At 59.1% G+C, this 16349-nt stretch overlaps 1 protein-coding gene across 2 annotated transcripts in view; it reads left to right on the top strand.

Annotated features, from left to right (window-relative positions):
• Positions 1-10049: 10049 nt before the first annotated feature.
• ADAP1 (ArfGAP with dual PH domains 1) overlaps positions 10050-16349 on the top strand; it is a 62636-nt gene continuing 56336 nt past the window's right edge. For both annotated transcript variants that reach the window (XM_079944274.1, XM_079944275.1), the window contains exon 1: positions 10050-10373. In XM_079944274.1, coding sequence (XP_079800400.1) covers positions 10292-10373 — 82 coding nt within the window. In that variant the 5' untranslated portion in view covers positions 10050-10291. The remainder of the gene's footprint in view (positions 10374-16349) is intronic.

The raw sequence follows: 16349 nt of genomic DNA on the forward strand, positions 1-16349 counted from the left end.
GCTGTGGGATCCTGGCTCTCGGACATCTGCCAGGGCAGCGGGTAGAGAAGCAGACGTGTAAGTGTGTATGCGTGCGCGCGTGTTCGTACGGACGTCCCCTCGCTCTGGGCACCAAGGGACCAGGGGCAGTGACCCCTGGCAGCACGGATCTGAGCCTCTCTCCAGCAGGAGGACCCAGGGGCAGGAAAGTCCAGGTGAGCCTGGACCCTCTTGTGTCAGAAAGTAAGGAATTGCTGGAACCATGATGGGCTTGTCGAGAGGACATGCGATGGAGCTCCCAGTGGCCCGATCGGGGACCAGTGGAGCAGAAGAAGGAAGGACTGTTGTGGGCTTTGGCTGCAGAATCAGTTCCTACCCAGGAGCCCCCGTTGATGGAAATAATGAATGGGGTAAACGTATCAGTGCAGGAAGGGACACCCCTCCTCCGGGTCCCAACCCACATGGAAGGAAGGGGCATCGGTGGTCCTGAGGCTGGTGAGCAGCGTGACGTGGAACAGGTTTGCCTGGTCTGGAGGGCGCCCCGCGAGGCACTTGGCAAGCAGCTGAGGCTTCTCAGCGTGGCTGCCTGACTGCCCGCTCCCCACAGCGCCTGCCCCAACCGATGCCCTGAGAAGGCGGCATTGCTTCTGCCGTTGTCTTCCCCGGAGTGCCTCACCTCAGTCTAGTGAGCACACGCAGACACACCTGACATGCGGGACGGGCTGCAGAGTGAGGAACAGCGCTCCCCAGAAGGGCCGCGTCCTGGACAACAGATGGAGGGGCTGCCCCGGGCCAAGGGTCCAGGGAGGCTAGGGCCACCGGGGAGCCCGAGGGCCCGCACGTCAGTCACAGCACTTCTTGTCCTGTGCTCGCAGCGGGTGTCGTCGGGAGAAGCAGGCAGACAGAACTGGCCTGTTTCTGCAACTTTTTGGAAGTCTGAAATTATTTTGGAATCATTTAAAAAAATGTTTTGTGCTAAGCTCTTTGTAGTTGAAGTTTCTATATACGTGGTTGGGTAAATACTCACTTTGAGACACATTCATGCATCTCGGACAGAATGCAGACGTAGTGGTTTCTGCGTCAGGAGGGGACGGTCGGGCTCTTGACAAAGGGCAGCAGCTTCCCGCGCTGCCTGCTGTCTCCTGGGTCTCAGGCTCAGGGGTCCAGACGTCCTGTCTGGTCCTGCCAAAGCTCCTGTGAGATATTTGTAGTTGCCCGTCATTTGTCAGGTAAAGAATGCCTTTTATTTCTCATACATACTCGTCACGATGAGCCAGCAACATTATTAGAAGACAATTTCCAGAATGTTTTCCAAGTGTCCTCCTTAGGCAGGAGGTAAGCCGGAGCTATCAGGTCAGACCTGGGCTCACAGCTGCCTTCCCGGCAAGTGAGGCCAACGGAGCCCCTTGACCTGGCTCTCACTCCAGCCCCTGGGGTGGAAGCTCGGGGCGCAGGGCCAGGCCACCCTCCGTCCACAGCCTCGCGCAGGCCTCCACTCTGCTGGCTGGGCCCCAGGTCCTTTTAGCAACTCTGTGAAAACCTCAGGCAGCACACAGGGTGGCTGGAATATGTCTACTGTTAGGAAGGCAGTGTTTTTATTTTTTAAAAAAGGCAAGTCAGCTTTCTTCCCCACTAACAGGTCAGCACAGACTTGGTGGCTTAAACACATTCCTGCCCCAGCCCGGAGGCCACACGCCCAGAGGGGAGGGTCCGTCTCCTCCTTCCAGCCCCTAGAGGCACCGCGGTTCGTGGCCCGAGGCCGTCCTCCACTGAGCCAGTGGCTTCTCTCACCCCCGTCGGCCTCCTCCCCACACCTCCCTCTGGCCCTGGCCCTCCCACCTCCCTCCTGTTAGGGCCCTCGTGATGACATTGCCCCTCCCCCCCGCCCTGGCATAATCCCGCCTCCCTTCTCAAGCCCCTTAACCACAGCTGCACAGTCCGCTTTGCCACGTGGGGCCGCAGAGTCTCGGGTTCCGGGACCAGGACGTGTGCACTTGAGGCTGGTCCTCTGCCGGCGGCAGCACCTGCCGGCGCTTTGGGAGGACGCTGGGGCGCGGCACGGGGCCGAGCGGCGGGCGGCTTGCTCGGACTCCAGGACGGCCGACGGCCGAGCGCCTGTCCTCATGATGCGCAGCAGCCCGGGTGTGGGTCGAATTTTCTCAGGGCTGAGTTTAAATCCCTGTGTTTTTCGGAATCTTTGGCACTGGCTTTGCTGGGCTTGTTGCTGGCAGACGGCGGAGAATGGGTACGTACTTAATAACCGGGATCGGAAAGTCACTGCCAGCGTGGCGTGTGGGACGGGGCCCCCCTTCTTGTCAGGTGTCTGTCTGGACGTCCCCTGGTTCTCTGCAGGTGTGAGCGGGTTTGGAACCCTGAACAGCAGATGTTCAGGACGCCTGCCAGTCCGGGTGGTTTCCTGGTATTTTTCTTTTAGAAACTTTATTTTCCGTCAACCTATTTCCATTTTAAGAGTTTGTGGAAGAACAGCGTAAGACCGCTCGGTGGCGGTTCCTACCCACTCAGTGGCCTGAGCAGCGGGGAGCCGCTGAACGGGCACAGAGGGCACCTGCACACCTTCGGGCCAGTCCGCCGCCTCAGGCTGAGCGGCAGGGAGCTTTTCTTCATGGCTGTATTTCATAACATGCACATATCATTTTGATAGAAACAATAAAATCATTAGTTTAAAACTCATCGTGTTTAGTGGTATTTTATATTCTCTACAAGTTGCGTGCCCGTGGTTGTAACTTGCTGCGGCCCGTGAGCAGAGACTGTGCTAGTTTGTGTGTCGGGTGCCGTGTGGCCTTGCTGGTTGAGGGCAGGCTGGCCGCCACCAGGGCGTGGACCCTGTCAGCTCTTAAGGGAGGGGCCGCGTTGGTTCCCTGTGGGAAGTGGGAGCTCCGGCAGTGACCCCGGGGCGGGGGACAGGCTGGCCCCCACGAGCATGTCTTCCCGTCTGCGGTGCCGCTTCCCCAGCCTTTACTGGGGAAGAAAGGGCTCCTGTCTTTGGTGTCTGTCATGCTACCTGCCTGGTGCTTGAAGTCAGTCTTTTAGTGAAATTAGGTATTTATGGACCAGATAAAATGGGGCTTTATTGTTGCAGGAGGCATGAGGAACGTCCTGTTAACCCGTGCAGCAAGTGACCTTGTCTTAACACTGTGAATAAAGTCTCTCCTGGAGGGATGGAATCAAGTCTCAGCTGTGCTTGTGGAGTGGGGGTCCCTCACCCCGGGAACAGGGCCAAGGGTGCTCTTGCAGAGCCCCGGGGGGAAGCGGGCGTCGGGGAATCTCAGAGCAGCGGGCTTCCTGCCGTGTTCCCTGCAGGGCCCAGCGATAAACCCGCGACTTCCAGCACCTTCCGGGAGCCTCCATCTGCAGGATTCTGCCAGCTGCGCTTGCGTGGGATTTACAGAGCTACGTGCGATGGCAGATGAGGACTCAGCTTCCGGGGGCCCAGCGGTGTCTCTGATGGCCGCTTTCTGAGTGTGAAGGGAAGCAGATCTCTTGGGCACTGGGGACAGAGTGAGGCCCCATGATGGGCGCTGGGGGCTGCAGACTGTGTTGGGGGAACAGGCAGACCCTCCCGGACGGGGAGGGTCTCCGGCACCTCGGCGCTGGGGGGACAGAGCTTTCTGAGGGTGCTGAGCCGCGTTACCACGTCAGGGCAGGGGTGGGGGCAGTTAGGGTTGGTTAGGCCAGGGGTGGGCTGGCCTTGCTACTGAAGGACAGAAGCCTGGGGGCCTTCCCCTTCTGGAGACCGTGGTCCTGGTGCCTGGGGGACAGAATGTGGTGGCGTGGCGGCCCCTGCTGGACGGTGGCGGCACTGCAGCACCTGAGAGACACCTGTGGGAGGGCTGTCCCCGGGGGCCCCCCCGAGGGGACAGTGTTATGTGCAGTGGCCTCCACACTCCAGGACCTAAAGATTGGACCAGGGCTTTGCATGCCTGAGGCCCCAGGTCCTGCTGACACGACGGCCCAGCTGGGGGGCCCTGAGTGCAGTGGGGGCCCCAGCTGAGGCTCATCAACTCCCCCTGCCCCCCAGCGCCTGGGCCAGCGCCCTGCCCAGCACGGGCTCAGTGACGGCGGCAGGGGCCTCGCCGTCCACACCCACGGGCTGTGTGCCAGAGGGCGGTGGAGCCCCGTCCAGAGGAGACCACCCTGGGGCACAGGGAACTGGAGGAGGGCTTGCGCCGGGCCTCCGTTCCCGGCCTCACTCTGACCAGAGAGTCTTGGGCGTGATGGCTGTGGGGCCGGCTTTCCAGAGACCCCCGTGCCCTCGCTGGGTGGCAGCGCCCCATACTTGGCTTCTGACCCCAGCATTCGATGGTTGCCACCCTCACGGCCCTGGGATGGGCTGCGGTCAGCCGGGGGTTCTCACCCCCGGTGAGGTGGTGGCTGAGGCTCCCTGAGGCCGTTCCGCGTGGCCAGCACCTGAGCGGAGGGGACTCAGGCAGAGTGGCCTCCACGGGGCCTCGGCAGGAGAGCAAGACAGAGACCGAGGCAGAGAGCTAGAGGGAGAGACACAGAGAGAAGGAGAGACACGCAGAGAGGGAGACACAGAGTGCGCCCGGTGGAAGCTGCATCCTTTCCCGGCAGCCCCGGAAGCACCGTCCTCCGCGGGTGGGAGTACTCCTGGCTCCCGCCCCAGGTGGGGGCGAGCAGGTAGGTCCCACCTCTCAGTGGGAGCTGGGGGGGATGTCAGTGACGTGGTGCGAGATCCTGGGGGAGGGGAGATGGATGGATGATGGATGGACAGGGTGGGGCACAGACAGAGGACCCCTCTCTGGGAAATCCAGGACCCCTCACGCCCCGCCCCATCCCCCTGTCCGAGGCCTGTCCTGACAGGTTGGGTCAGAGCCCGGCCCGGCTCTGTCTGCAGTCTGCAGAGCCTGGTGAGCTGTGAGATGCGTCCAAAGGGGCTGCGGGCTTCCCCGCCGCCTCCCTCTGGGGGTGTGGGGGGTCCCTTGTGCTCAGTCCTCAGGCCTGTGGTCTGATCCTGGAGACAAGCCTCAGGAGGCAGGTGACCCAGGGCCTCCCCGTCACTAAGGGCTGCTGAGGGGCGGAATGAAGGACCCCTCCGTTCAGTGGACCCGGTGGGCTCAGCACAGGGGCTGGGACTGTCACGTGGAAATACGCTTCAGATCCGAGGACTCACATGAGTAGAAACGCACCCTGCCGTTCCGTGACTGGGTTCTCTCACCGAGCATCGCGTGTTCAAGGTTTGTCCAGGTTCTAGCTGTGTCAGCACTTCCTTCCTTTCCTGTGGCCCAGTCCTGTACCACTGCAGGGAGGGACCACGTTGTGTGTATCTATTCATCTGCTGATGGACGCGGGTCTTTCCCCTTTGGCTCCTGTGAGTAACGCTGCACGTGCGTGTTTCTGAGTGAACGTGTGTTTTCTGTCTTGCGTGTGTACCTCGGAGTGGCACTGCTGGGTTGCGTGGTGAGTGTGTTTAAGTGTCAGCACTGGCGAGTCTCTGGCTGAACTGCCCCCGTCCCAGCGTGTGTGCGGCCGTGTCTCGTCTCCCTGACCACGCGTGGTGCTGAGCGGCGTCACGTGCACACTGGCCGTCTGTGCGTCTTCCTTGGAGAAGGCTCTGTGCAGATCCTCTTCCCGTTGGCTTGTAAGAGTTCTTTATAAGTGAGTTTTTAAAATTTAGTTATTTATTTTATTTTTGGCTGCGTTGGATCTTCGTTCCTGCGCGCGGGCTTTCTCTAGTTGCAGCGAGCAGGGGCTACTTTTTGTTGCAGTGCGCGGGCTTCTCACTACGGTGGCTTCTCTTGTTGCAGAGCACGGGCTCTAGGCGCACGGGCTTCAGTAGTTGTGGCACACGGGCTCAGTAGTTGTGGCTCGTGGGCTGTAGAGCACAGGCTCAGTAGTTGTGGCCCGTGGGCTCTAGAGCAAGGCTAAGTAGTTGTGGCACATGGGCTCAGTAGTTGTAGCTCGTGGGCTCTAGAGCACAGGCTCAGTAGTTGTGGCACACGGGCTCAGTAGTTGTGGCTCGTAGGCTCTAGAGCACAGGCTCAGTAGTTGTGGCCTGTGGGCTCTAGAGCGCAGGCTCAGTAGTTGTGGTGCACGGGCTTAGTTGCTCTGCGGCATGTGGGATCTTCCTGGACCAGGGCTCGAGCCCGTGTCCCCTGCATTGGCGGGCAGGTTCTTAACCACTGTGCCAGCAGGGGAGTCCCTATCAGTGAGTTTGAGTTGTGCTGATTTGTGTGTGAACTGCAGATCCACGGCTGGATGTTGCTGCTGCTGCGGGCTCCCCAGACTGCATCTGGGACCTTTCCCTGCGGCTCCCGCCCCTGCCCCAGCCAGGCCGCCCGTGCTCACTGCCTTTGGGAAGCCACGTCCTGGCAGCCTCGCTCCAAGCCCGAGAGATGCTCCACCCTCCTCCTCCTGCAAGATGCTGGTTCTCTTAGGGACACCAAGCAAAAAATATTTTTAAATGTCCCCAAACCCACTAAACAACCCATAGCGCCCTGCCCCCACAGACACCCCACCCCACATGTCACCTCTGGGGACAACCCTGAGACCCTGTCTTCCCAGGGGGTCTCCAGGGCCGGTGCCGCTCTCAGATGGAGAAACCGTCCTGGTCCCAGGGGCCTGTCCCTGCTGCCCCCTGGCTTTAGGGTGGGGAGGGGCCTCCATACCTGTGTCTGTTAAGCACACGCAAAGCTCCTGAGTGGCCCTGCTATACCAAGGGTCCCCTTTCCTTTGGGTTTTTCTGTGTTTCTCTTGGTGAAGAAGAAAAAAAAAAAGATCCTTTTTGTTGGGGGTGGGGCCGGAGGCTGAGGGCAGAGGCTCAGGAGCTGCACTGGGTGAGGGCTTTAAAACAGGAACTGTCCCAAGCCACACCAGGAAGCTGGTCCTCGTGGCCAGGCGTGTCCCCGTCGCTCATTTTCGCCACCATCTTCGTGCCATCTCCACCCTTCTGGGGGGTGCCTGCTTCCTCAGCCCCCAGTGGAGGGCTGACCCCAAATCCCCAGCCACCCCGCTCCTGGGAAGACCCACGGGGGTCCCCTCTGGGTCTGGCTCAGCAGGCACGGGGAGGAGGGTGGGCGCAGGCGGAGGGATGCCTCTGCAGCCCTGCGAGGCCCCAGGAGGGTTCTGGCCTGGTTCCTGCCCTGCCCCATTCTCGCCCAGCGCCACCCCGGAACCTAGTGGCTGCTCAGCCCCCGAGCACAGTGCGTCCAGGGAGGGGCTGGAAGGCAGCGCCCACTCTCCCCACCCCCGTGCCGGGGCTGGGGCTAATTCATCCTAAACCCGGGTCTCAGGCCAGGGGTGCTGGCACAGCCTGGGGCTCCCCGTCTTCTCCCCTACTTAGACGGGTCAAGCTGCTAAGGGCTCTGCATACAGCAGGCGCTGCGAGAATGCTGTCGAGGGGAGGGGCCTATGGAAGGAAGGACCCGGCTGCCCAGAAGGCCGGCACACGCGTCAGCCAGGGAGCTCTGAGCATCGCTGTGCCCCTGCCGCTGGCGACCTCTGCGCTTGGCGTGTCCCCTCCCCTCCCTTCCCCTCCCCGTCCGGGCAGGAGTGCCTACCCACCTGCTCTACAGAAGCTCCTTAGGAGTCTGGGGACAGCTGCCGGTGGCTGGGGGCTGCACTGCCCTCTGTGGGGATGAGGATGCCTGCTGCACCCCCGCCCCGGTGCTGGTCCTCTGCCTGCCAGCACCCCCACCGCCTTGCAGCCCCCCTCAGCCCTCCCACCTCAACTTCTGGGCCCTCCCCTCCCCCCCCACCGCCCGTCTTCGTGGCCATCTCCCCACCTCCCGCACGGCCCTCTGCTGCCCAGGCCGTTGGTGCTGCTGCCCAGCGGGCCCCGGCCCCCTCCTGGGCAACCCACCCGCTGTAGCTGCTTCGGCGTCGACTGCCCTGGACTCTGTCCCCAGCCCTGGAGTGGACCCCTCCCTGGATCTTCCGTGGGCTTTGGCGGCCCCACCATCCCCAACGCCTTCCTCGGGCCACGAGGCCCTGAGTCCCGGGCATTTCCCGTCCCCTACACCCAGGCAAGCACAGCTGTTTCCCCACTCACCCTCGTGTGCCCCCCCAAAAGCAGACAGAGTGGTCACTCTCCTTCGTCCCCATCCCCCTCAGGACAGGAGCCGGACCCCCAGGGCCGTTCGGGGACCCCGGGGTCTGGCCCCCAGCAGCCCCAGGACCCTGGGCCAGCCGGTGTCTGGCTGTGGCCCACCCTGGGCTGCCTGTCACCTTCTGAATTTTGTGAGTCCTGAGCCCTGCACCCCAGCCCCACTGCACCCCGTGCCTTCACTCCAGCCTGGGCGCGGGGGGGTGGGGGGCGCTGCAGATCTTGACCTGCCTGTCTCGTCTTTTAAGAGTCTGTTTCTTGAATTCTCACTTCCTCCTGCCTACCTGGACAGCATCTTCACCTCCTTAGCCGGATGGGAAGACAGAGACAGTGAACAACCCACCGCCAAACAGGGCGTGGCTGTGCGCTCAGCCCTGCCTGCTCCGCACCTGCCCTACTCTGAGGCCCCTGTAGCTTCCCTGCCCCTCTTGGACCCTCAGCAACCCTGCCCTGCTTGAGCAGTGGGGTGTCTCTTTGTTTCCGAGCTGTAGGTTCATCCCAGCCCTTCCACCTAGAAGCCACGTGCGGCCTTGGGTGTGATTGAACTGCTCTGTGCCTCAGTTTCCCCATCTTTAAATGGGGATTAAATAAGAAAACACATGTGAGGGGTCTGACCTAATGCCTGGTGCTGTTGGTAGAGTAGCTGTTGTTGTAATTGACGTCAGCCTGTCTTCAGTGACGTGCTCCACTCTGCTGTGTGGCAGATTCTGACCCTGGCACGGGGACCCAGAGATGAAAATGCCACCCATCCCTCCCACAAGGCCCTAGAAGGGCTGCGTCCCTGCTGTTGGGCAGAGTGGGCGGCTGGGGGCCGGGCAGGGGCCAGGCCTTGGTGAATTGGCACCAGCACAGCCTCCACGGAGGACGAGGTGGCAGGCCTGTCACCAGTTGGGATGCTCTTCCCCTTGTCCCGGAGGTGCCACTGCCGGATGTGGACCCACCCGGGACGATTGCAGAGCGTCCGACTGTGATCCCAGCAGATGGAAGACGCCCGCCCCTCAGCCAGTCCCTGGGGAACAAGTCGTTGTTCAGCTCTGAGTAGAACGCAGCCGTTGGGAAAGAAAGGGGCAGATCTGTGTGTATGGACTCAAAAAGGGGCACGTACGGTTTACTCAGTGAAAATAAACCGACCCAAAACCCCCAGCAGCAGACCAGAGGAACAGGGACTCCCTTGGTGTTCTAACAGGCCGAGGACCGTTCTGGAAGGATGCTAATGGTGTTAACAATGGTTGGCTCATAGTTGCCGGGGCGGGGGTGGAGGTGGGGAGATTCAGTCTGGTACTGTTTCAATTTGTTTTTAACAAGATGCATCGTTGCATTCATAATTTAAGAAGAAAATGAAAAGAATTTGAAAAAATGCGGTGGGGGGGGCGCATCACCTCCCTCCCTCCCCGTGTCTCGGTCCTGGCCTCCTGACTCAGAACGGGCTTTATCGGGAGCACCGCGGCCCACCCCTTGTCCTGTCTCTGCTAGGTGGACGGGGGGGGGGGGGGGCCCTTCTCCAGCCTGAGCACCCACCGCACTCACTGGGCCTTGTCACCTGCCGGCCATCTCCTCCCAGGGCAGGGATGGTGTGAGCCCCGGCCCCCAGCACTGGGCACACACCCCTCCCTCCAACAGGCATTCCCAGCGTGCCCACTGGACCTGGTGTGCTGACCCCCTGGGCGCACAGTAGGTGTCCAGGCGCTGTTGGGGCCCAAATGACCGAAGGATGATCCCACCCAGGCCTGTGGTTATTTGGTTCCCTCAAGCCCCCCACCACTGTGGCTGGTGGCCTCTCGCTCGGGCAGGTGGGCCGCTGAGCTGGGATAGGGTGGGCGGAGGCGGCGGCGGCGGCGGCGGGCAGACCTCCCCGGGCGGGTCCCCGGGCGCGCGGGCGGGCGGGTTCCCGGGCGCGCGGGCTGGGACGCCGGGCGCGCGGGCTGGGACGCCTGGCCGGCGCGGGAGGAGGCTGCCCGCCCTCCCGCGCCGCTGGGGGCCGCCCGCGGGCCGCGCCGGCCAGAGCGCGTCGTGCGCCCCGGGCCCCGCGCCGGCACACGCTCGGCTGCCGCGGCGGCGACGAGAGCGGCGGCGGTGGAGCCGAGCCGGGCGGCAGGAATGCGGAACCGGCGCGCGGGCTGAGCTGCTCAGGATGGCGCAGGGGCGGCGGCGGCGGGCGGCCTGCGCGGGGCCCTAGCGCGGCGGGGCGGACGCTCCCCACCCGGCGTCGCGGGGGGCGGCAACGCGGCCATGGCCAAGGAGCGGCGGAAGGCCGTGCTGGAGCTGCTGCAGCGGCCGGCGAACGCGCGCTGCGCGGACTGCGGCGCCCCGGGTAGGTGCGGGCCCGCTGGCTGCGCCCGGGGTAGCTGGGGGTCTGGGTGGGTGCGGGCCGGGTAGTGGCCGGCCCGCGTGGGGGAGGGCCCGAGTGGATGCGGCCCGGGGTGGGTGCCGGCCTGGATGCCAGCCCCGGGGTCGGGGAGGGGTGCTGCGGCGCCTGCTTGGTGGGGGGGCGCGGGCAGCGCAGCCTGGTCCCCGCTCGGGTGGGGCGCGGGCCCGAGGGCACCTGCCGGGACCCGGACATCGCCTGCCCGCCCACGGCCCCTGGCCTGCGGCTGTGTCTCCGCCTCCCCTCCCCCAGGCTGCGTGTCTCGCTGTCACCCGCGGACCGCCGCCGCCTTGCGAAACCTGGGGCTCCGCAAAGAAAGAGGAAATCGCGGCGGGCGACCGGCTGCAGGGAGGGGACGGACAAGCGGGCCGCGGGCCTCTGTGCGTGGGTGTGGGGTTCCACCTGGCCCTGCCCCCCACCTGCGGGTGACGTCATGGGCCCCCGCCTGGAGCCCCCCTCTAGCCCTGCACCCGGCGGCAGGGGGAGGAAGCACCTGCCGCCTCCACGTGGACCCCGTGGGAACGGGCGCCCCTCCCCCCACCCGGCCTCACTGCTCTGGGGCAGGTGGCCAGTTCAGGTGGGGCAGAGGGGCAGGTGCAGCTCGGAACAAGCACTAGGCTACCTGCACCCCATCCTCCCAGCAGGCATCTCCTAGACTTTGCTCCTGGGTGGTGCCCGCTATGGGTTGATTTCCAAGGCGCCAGAGCCCTGGGGCTACGTGTGCTGGGACTGGCAGGAGGAGAGAAGGCTTTGCTCTCGGACCAGTGGCGCCCTGCTTCTGGGCTGGCAGCCCCTGGCGCGGCTTCGCTGCGGTGGGGGGTGGAAGAGCCCCGAGAGGCTCACCTGCTCAGGCCCCCAGCAGGGAGGACGGCTCAGCTCAGGCGCTGTCCCCAGGCTCTGCGGGGACACACGGGGCGCTCCACTGGGGGCTCCTAGCCTGAGCCCCTCAGAACAAACCTACCACAGCAGGGAGTGGCCGAGCCCCCGGGGGGGAAGGTGGGAAGACTCTGCATTTGTTCTGAGACTCCTGTTTGAGACGCAGTCTCTGGACACCCCGCAAGTAGGACACCCCCCCAGCTCTCCTCTGCTGCTCGCCCGCTGGGCTAGGAGGGGTCCCCAGCGCAGCCCCCGCCCCTGCCGAGTGCTGGGCATCTGCTGGGCAGCTGCAGTGTGGCTTCGAGAGGCCACGCCAGAGCTGGAGTGTCCCGGAGGGGCGGCAGATTGAGGGCCTTTCCCCGCCGCCCTGAGGGCCTGCCTCGCCTCGTCCGTGCAGTGAGGCGGCAGCGCCGTCCCCTCCGAGCCTGCTCTCGCCCGCTCCGCCGTCCCACCTCCCTCTCCCAGACCTGTGTTTCCACTTGTTGGGAGAGCGGCCGTGCCAGGGAGCAGTCCGGTGAGGAAGGGCGGTCAGCATGTTCTGCTCTCAGACTTGGCCTGGGGGGCCCGGGCAGCGGGGAGCTGGCCCCGGCCCTCCCCTTCCTGGCCACCCTGCCCAGCGGGGGCTTCTCTGGACCCAGAGCCTCCCTGGCAGGAGGGACAGTGGGCTTCCTTGGTGTGGTGGGCCCTGCAGCTGCCGTGCCCGCCCACCCACTCGGTCCAGGGGTGTGGCCCTCCAGCAGGTACAGGGGGTCAGGAGTCGCCGGCTCTCCCTGGCGTCGGGCCCGCCTCTGCTTTTCAGACTCGGTCCATGACCTCAGCATCTTGCCTCATCTTGTCTGGCAGCCTGACAAGACAAGATACGGGCTGTTGCCCCCATTTTACAGCTGGGGAGACTGAGAACTTGAGCTGTCTTAGGGGACATGGGGCCTCAAAGGCAGACCGGCTCTCCTGCCCTGACCTCCCGTGACCCCCACGTGATGCCCGCGTATGGTCTCTGCTGGAGCCCCGCTGGTCCGTCCATAGTCTGTGCCACTGTGGGGTGTCACTGGGACCTCCCATCCCTGCTGTGGCCCAGATAGGCAACTCGGGCCCACTCTGGCATTGATGGGGGCTGGAGGGGGGACAGAACACCGTCACATGGACTGGTTCATGGCTGCTCTTCTCAACTGCAGCCCACCAGGAGCTGGGTGCCTCAAGGGTGAGGGTCCCCATGGCCTGCACTCTGCACCACAGGACACGGGGTGGTCCCCGGCCCCCCTAACCACCAGAGCAGATCTGGGAAGACCTCACAGCTGGCCATGCAAGGGCTGCTGGGAGGAACGCAGTCTGGGGTTGGCTGCAGCCCCCCTGGGACCTGCTCCCAGATCCTCCCATTGTCTGCTCCAAGAGTGGGTCCCCTGCCCTTGAACACAGGGCCTTGTCTAACAGCTTCCGGAGAGGCTGCTCTCATTGCAGGCCTGGTGGTGGTGGAGGGGGTGTCCTCCACCTTGGAGGGTGTGGGTAGGGGGCTGTGCCTCTTACTTCCTCTGAGTCACCTGCCTAGTTGGGACAAATGACAGTGTCACCTTTGAAGCTCAGGTCTGATGCCCAGGAAGGACATGGCCTGTCAGCTCTTTCATTGGGCTGAGGTGTGGGTGAGCATTCTGTGGGGCTTTAATGCGTGTCACCTGGACCTTGGGGTTGCCTAGAGCGCCAGGCAGAACCACCTCTGAGCACACGTGGGCCTTCTGATTGGCGGTGAGGTCTGGGCTCGTTAAGGAGAGCTTCCTGAGAAGACGGATGGTTTGGGACGGCAGTGTGGAGACCCTGCTGCTCCTGGACCGGGGGTGTCTGGGTGTGAGTGGCCCTGGGGGCCCGTCCTCGCAGCTCTGCCAGGACTGGAGCAACTGCCTGCAAGACCAAGGGGGTGAACTCAGAGCGGGGGGTCCTCCCTCAACTCTGGAAGGCTTCAAGGCAGAGGTGACTTTTCAGACTTCGCTGTAAACCTGGGCAGAGAGGAATTTCGGGAATTTGGCTTAGTTTGGGAGAGGGTCCTCTGAGAGCGTGGTTGGCAGGGGGCTGCTGAGGAGTGGGCTGGGCAGTCAGTCCCTGCTCCCTGGAGCAGCAGCCCACTTGGGTTTTGGGTTCAATTGTTTTTTCATTGTGGTAAAATATACAAAAAAGTTATTTTTCAGTGTGCAGCTCGGTGGTGTTAAGTACATTCACACTGTCGTGCAGCCATCACCACCACCCATCTCACAGCTCTTTCCATCTTGCAGAACGGAAACTCTGTCCCCATTAAACACTGACTCCCTCTTCTTTCCCAGCCCCCACCCTTCCAGTTTCTGTCTCTATGAATTTGACCCACATAAGTGGAATCACACAGTATTTGTCCTTTTGTGTCTGGCTTATTTCACTGAACATAATGTCCTCAACGTTTATTATGTGGTGTCAGGTGTCAGAATTTCCTACCTTCTTTAAAAAATTGAGTTATAATTGACTGTCACGTCATATTAGTTTCAGGTGTACAGCGTAGTGATTCGGTATCTGTACGTGTTGAGAAATGATCACCATGGTAAGCCTAGTTAATATCCTTCAGCACGCAGAGTTTTTCCTTGTGATGAGAACCTTTAAGATCTACTGTCTTAGGAACTTTCAAATATACAGCACAGTGTTTTTCACTGTAACACCATGCTGTGTGTTACATCCGCAGGACTCATTTATTTTGTAACTGGACGTCTGTACCTCTTGACCCCCCTTCACCCATTTCACCCACCCCACCCTACCTCTGACAACCACCAATCTGTTCTCTGTATCTGTGAGTTTGGGGTTTTTTTGGTTTGAGGTTTGGGTTGTTTTTAGATTGCGTATACAGTATTTGTCTTTCTCTGTCTGGTTTATTTTATCAGCATAATGCCCTCAGGATCCATCCATGTTGTCACAAATGGCCAGGTTTCCTGCTTTTTTATGGTTGAATAATATTCATATATTATACATCCCATTTTCTTTATCCTGTCATCCATATCTTAGCTATGGTAAATAAGGCTGTAATGAACATGGGGTACAGATAGCTTTTTGAATTTGTTTTCATTTCCTTCAGTAAAATATCTAGAAGTGAAATTACTAGATTGTATGGAAGTTCTAGTTTTAATTTTTTAGGAACGTCCATACTGTTTCCATAGTGGCTGCATCAATTTACATTGTCACCCAGGTGTACAAGGGTCCCCTTTTATCCCCGTCTTTGTCAACACTTGTTATTTCTTGTCTTTTTTTGATGATGGCTATTCTAACAGGTGCGAGGTGATACCTCATTGTGGGTTTGATTTGCATTTCCCTGATGGTTAGTGATTTGAGCATCTTTTCATGTACCAGGCCATCTGCATATCTTCTTTGGAAAAATGTCTCTTCGGAGGCCTTGCCCGTTTTCTAATTGAAGTGTTTTGTTTCGTTTTATTGCTATTGTATGAGTTCTTTTTGGGTATTGACCCATTATTATTTTGGGTATTGACCCATTATTAGATATATGATTTGCAAATATTTTCTTCCATAGGTTGCCTTTTTATTTTGTTGATGGTTTCCTTTGCTGTGCAGAAGCTTTTTAGTCCCACTTGTTTATTTTTGCTTTCGTTGCCTTTGCTTTTGGTGTCAAATCCAAAAAATCATCACTAAGACCGACGTCAAAGAGCTTATTACTGTCTGTGTTCTTCTAGGAGTTTATGGTTCCATGTCTTACATCCAGGTCTTTAATCCATTTCAAGTTAATTTCTGTGTATGGCGTAAGACAGTGGTCCGAGTTCATTCTTTTGCATGTGGCTGTCTGGTTTTCCCAGCACCATTTATTGAAGAAATTGTCCTTTATCCATTATATAGTCTTGGCTCCTTTGTTGTAAAGTAATTGACTGTATATGTGTGGGCTTATTTCTAAGCCATCTATTCTATTCCACTGATCTGTGTGTCTGTTTTTATGCTAATACCATACTTTTTTCTCATACTGTTTTGATTACTATAGCTTTCTAATACAGTTTGAAATAAGGAAATATGATGCCTCCAGCTTTGTTCCTCTTTCTCAAGATTGCTTTGGCTATTTGGGCTTCTTTGAGGTTCCATACAAATTTTAGGATGGTTTGTTTTTGTCAAAAATGCCATTGGAATTTTGATAGGGATTTCTGTAGATATCTACATTGAATCTGTAGATCGCTTTGGGGGGTAGGGACATTTTAACAGTATTAATTCTTCCAATCCATGAGCCCAGAATATAATTCCATTCATTTGTGTCTTCTTCAGTTTCTTTCATCAGTCTTATAGTTCTCAGTGTACATGTTTTTCACCTCCTTGGCTAAATTTATTCCTAGGTATTTTATTCTTTTTGATGCAATCATAAATGTATTGCTTTCTTTCTTTCTGCTAGTTCTTTTTATTAGTGTAAGGAAATGCAGCAAATTATTGTATATTGATTATGTACCCTGCAACTTTACTGAATTCGTGTAGTAGTTCTAACATTTTGATGGCGTCTTAGGGTTTTCCGTATTTTATATCATGTCATCGGCAAACAGTGACAGTTTTACTTTTTCCTTTCTTATTTGGATGCCATTTCTTTCTTATTCTTGCCTATTTGCTCTGGTTAGGGCTTCCAATACTTTGTTGAATAACAGTGGCAAGACCGGGCTTCCTTGTCTTTGTTCCTGATCACACGATTTTTATTCTTCATTTGGTGGATCACGTTGATTGATTTGGGAATGTTGATCCATCCTTGCATCCCTGGAATAAATCTCAGTTGATCATGGTATATGATCCTTTCAATGCATCATTAAATTTAGTTTGCTAATAGTTTGTTATGGATTTTGCATCTCTGTTCATCAGGGATATTGGCCTATAACTTCCTTTTTTTGTGGTGTCTTTGTCTGGTTTTGGTATCAGGGTGATGCTGGCCTTGTAAAATGGTTTCAAGGTGTTCCCTTCTGTTTCTTGGGAGAGTTTGAGAGGGACTGGTATTAATTCTTCTTTAAATGTTTGGTAGAATTCACCAGCAAAGCCTTCTGGTCCTGGACTTTAGGTTGCTGGGAGGTT

Source organism: Stenella coeruleoalba (genome assembly GCF_951394435.1).
Source record: "Stenella coeruleoalba genome assembly, chromosome: 15".
Classification (NCBI taxonomy): Eukaryota; Metazoa; Chordata; class Mammalia; order Artiodactyla; family Delphinidae; genus Stenella; species Stenella coeruleoalba.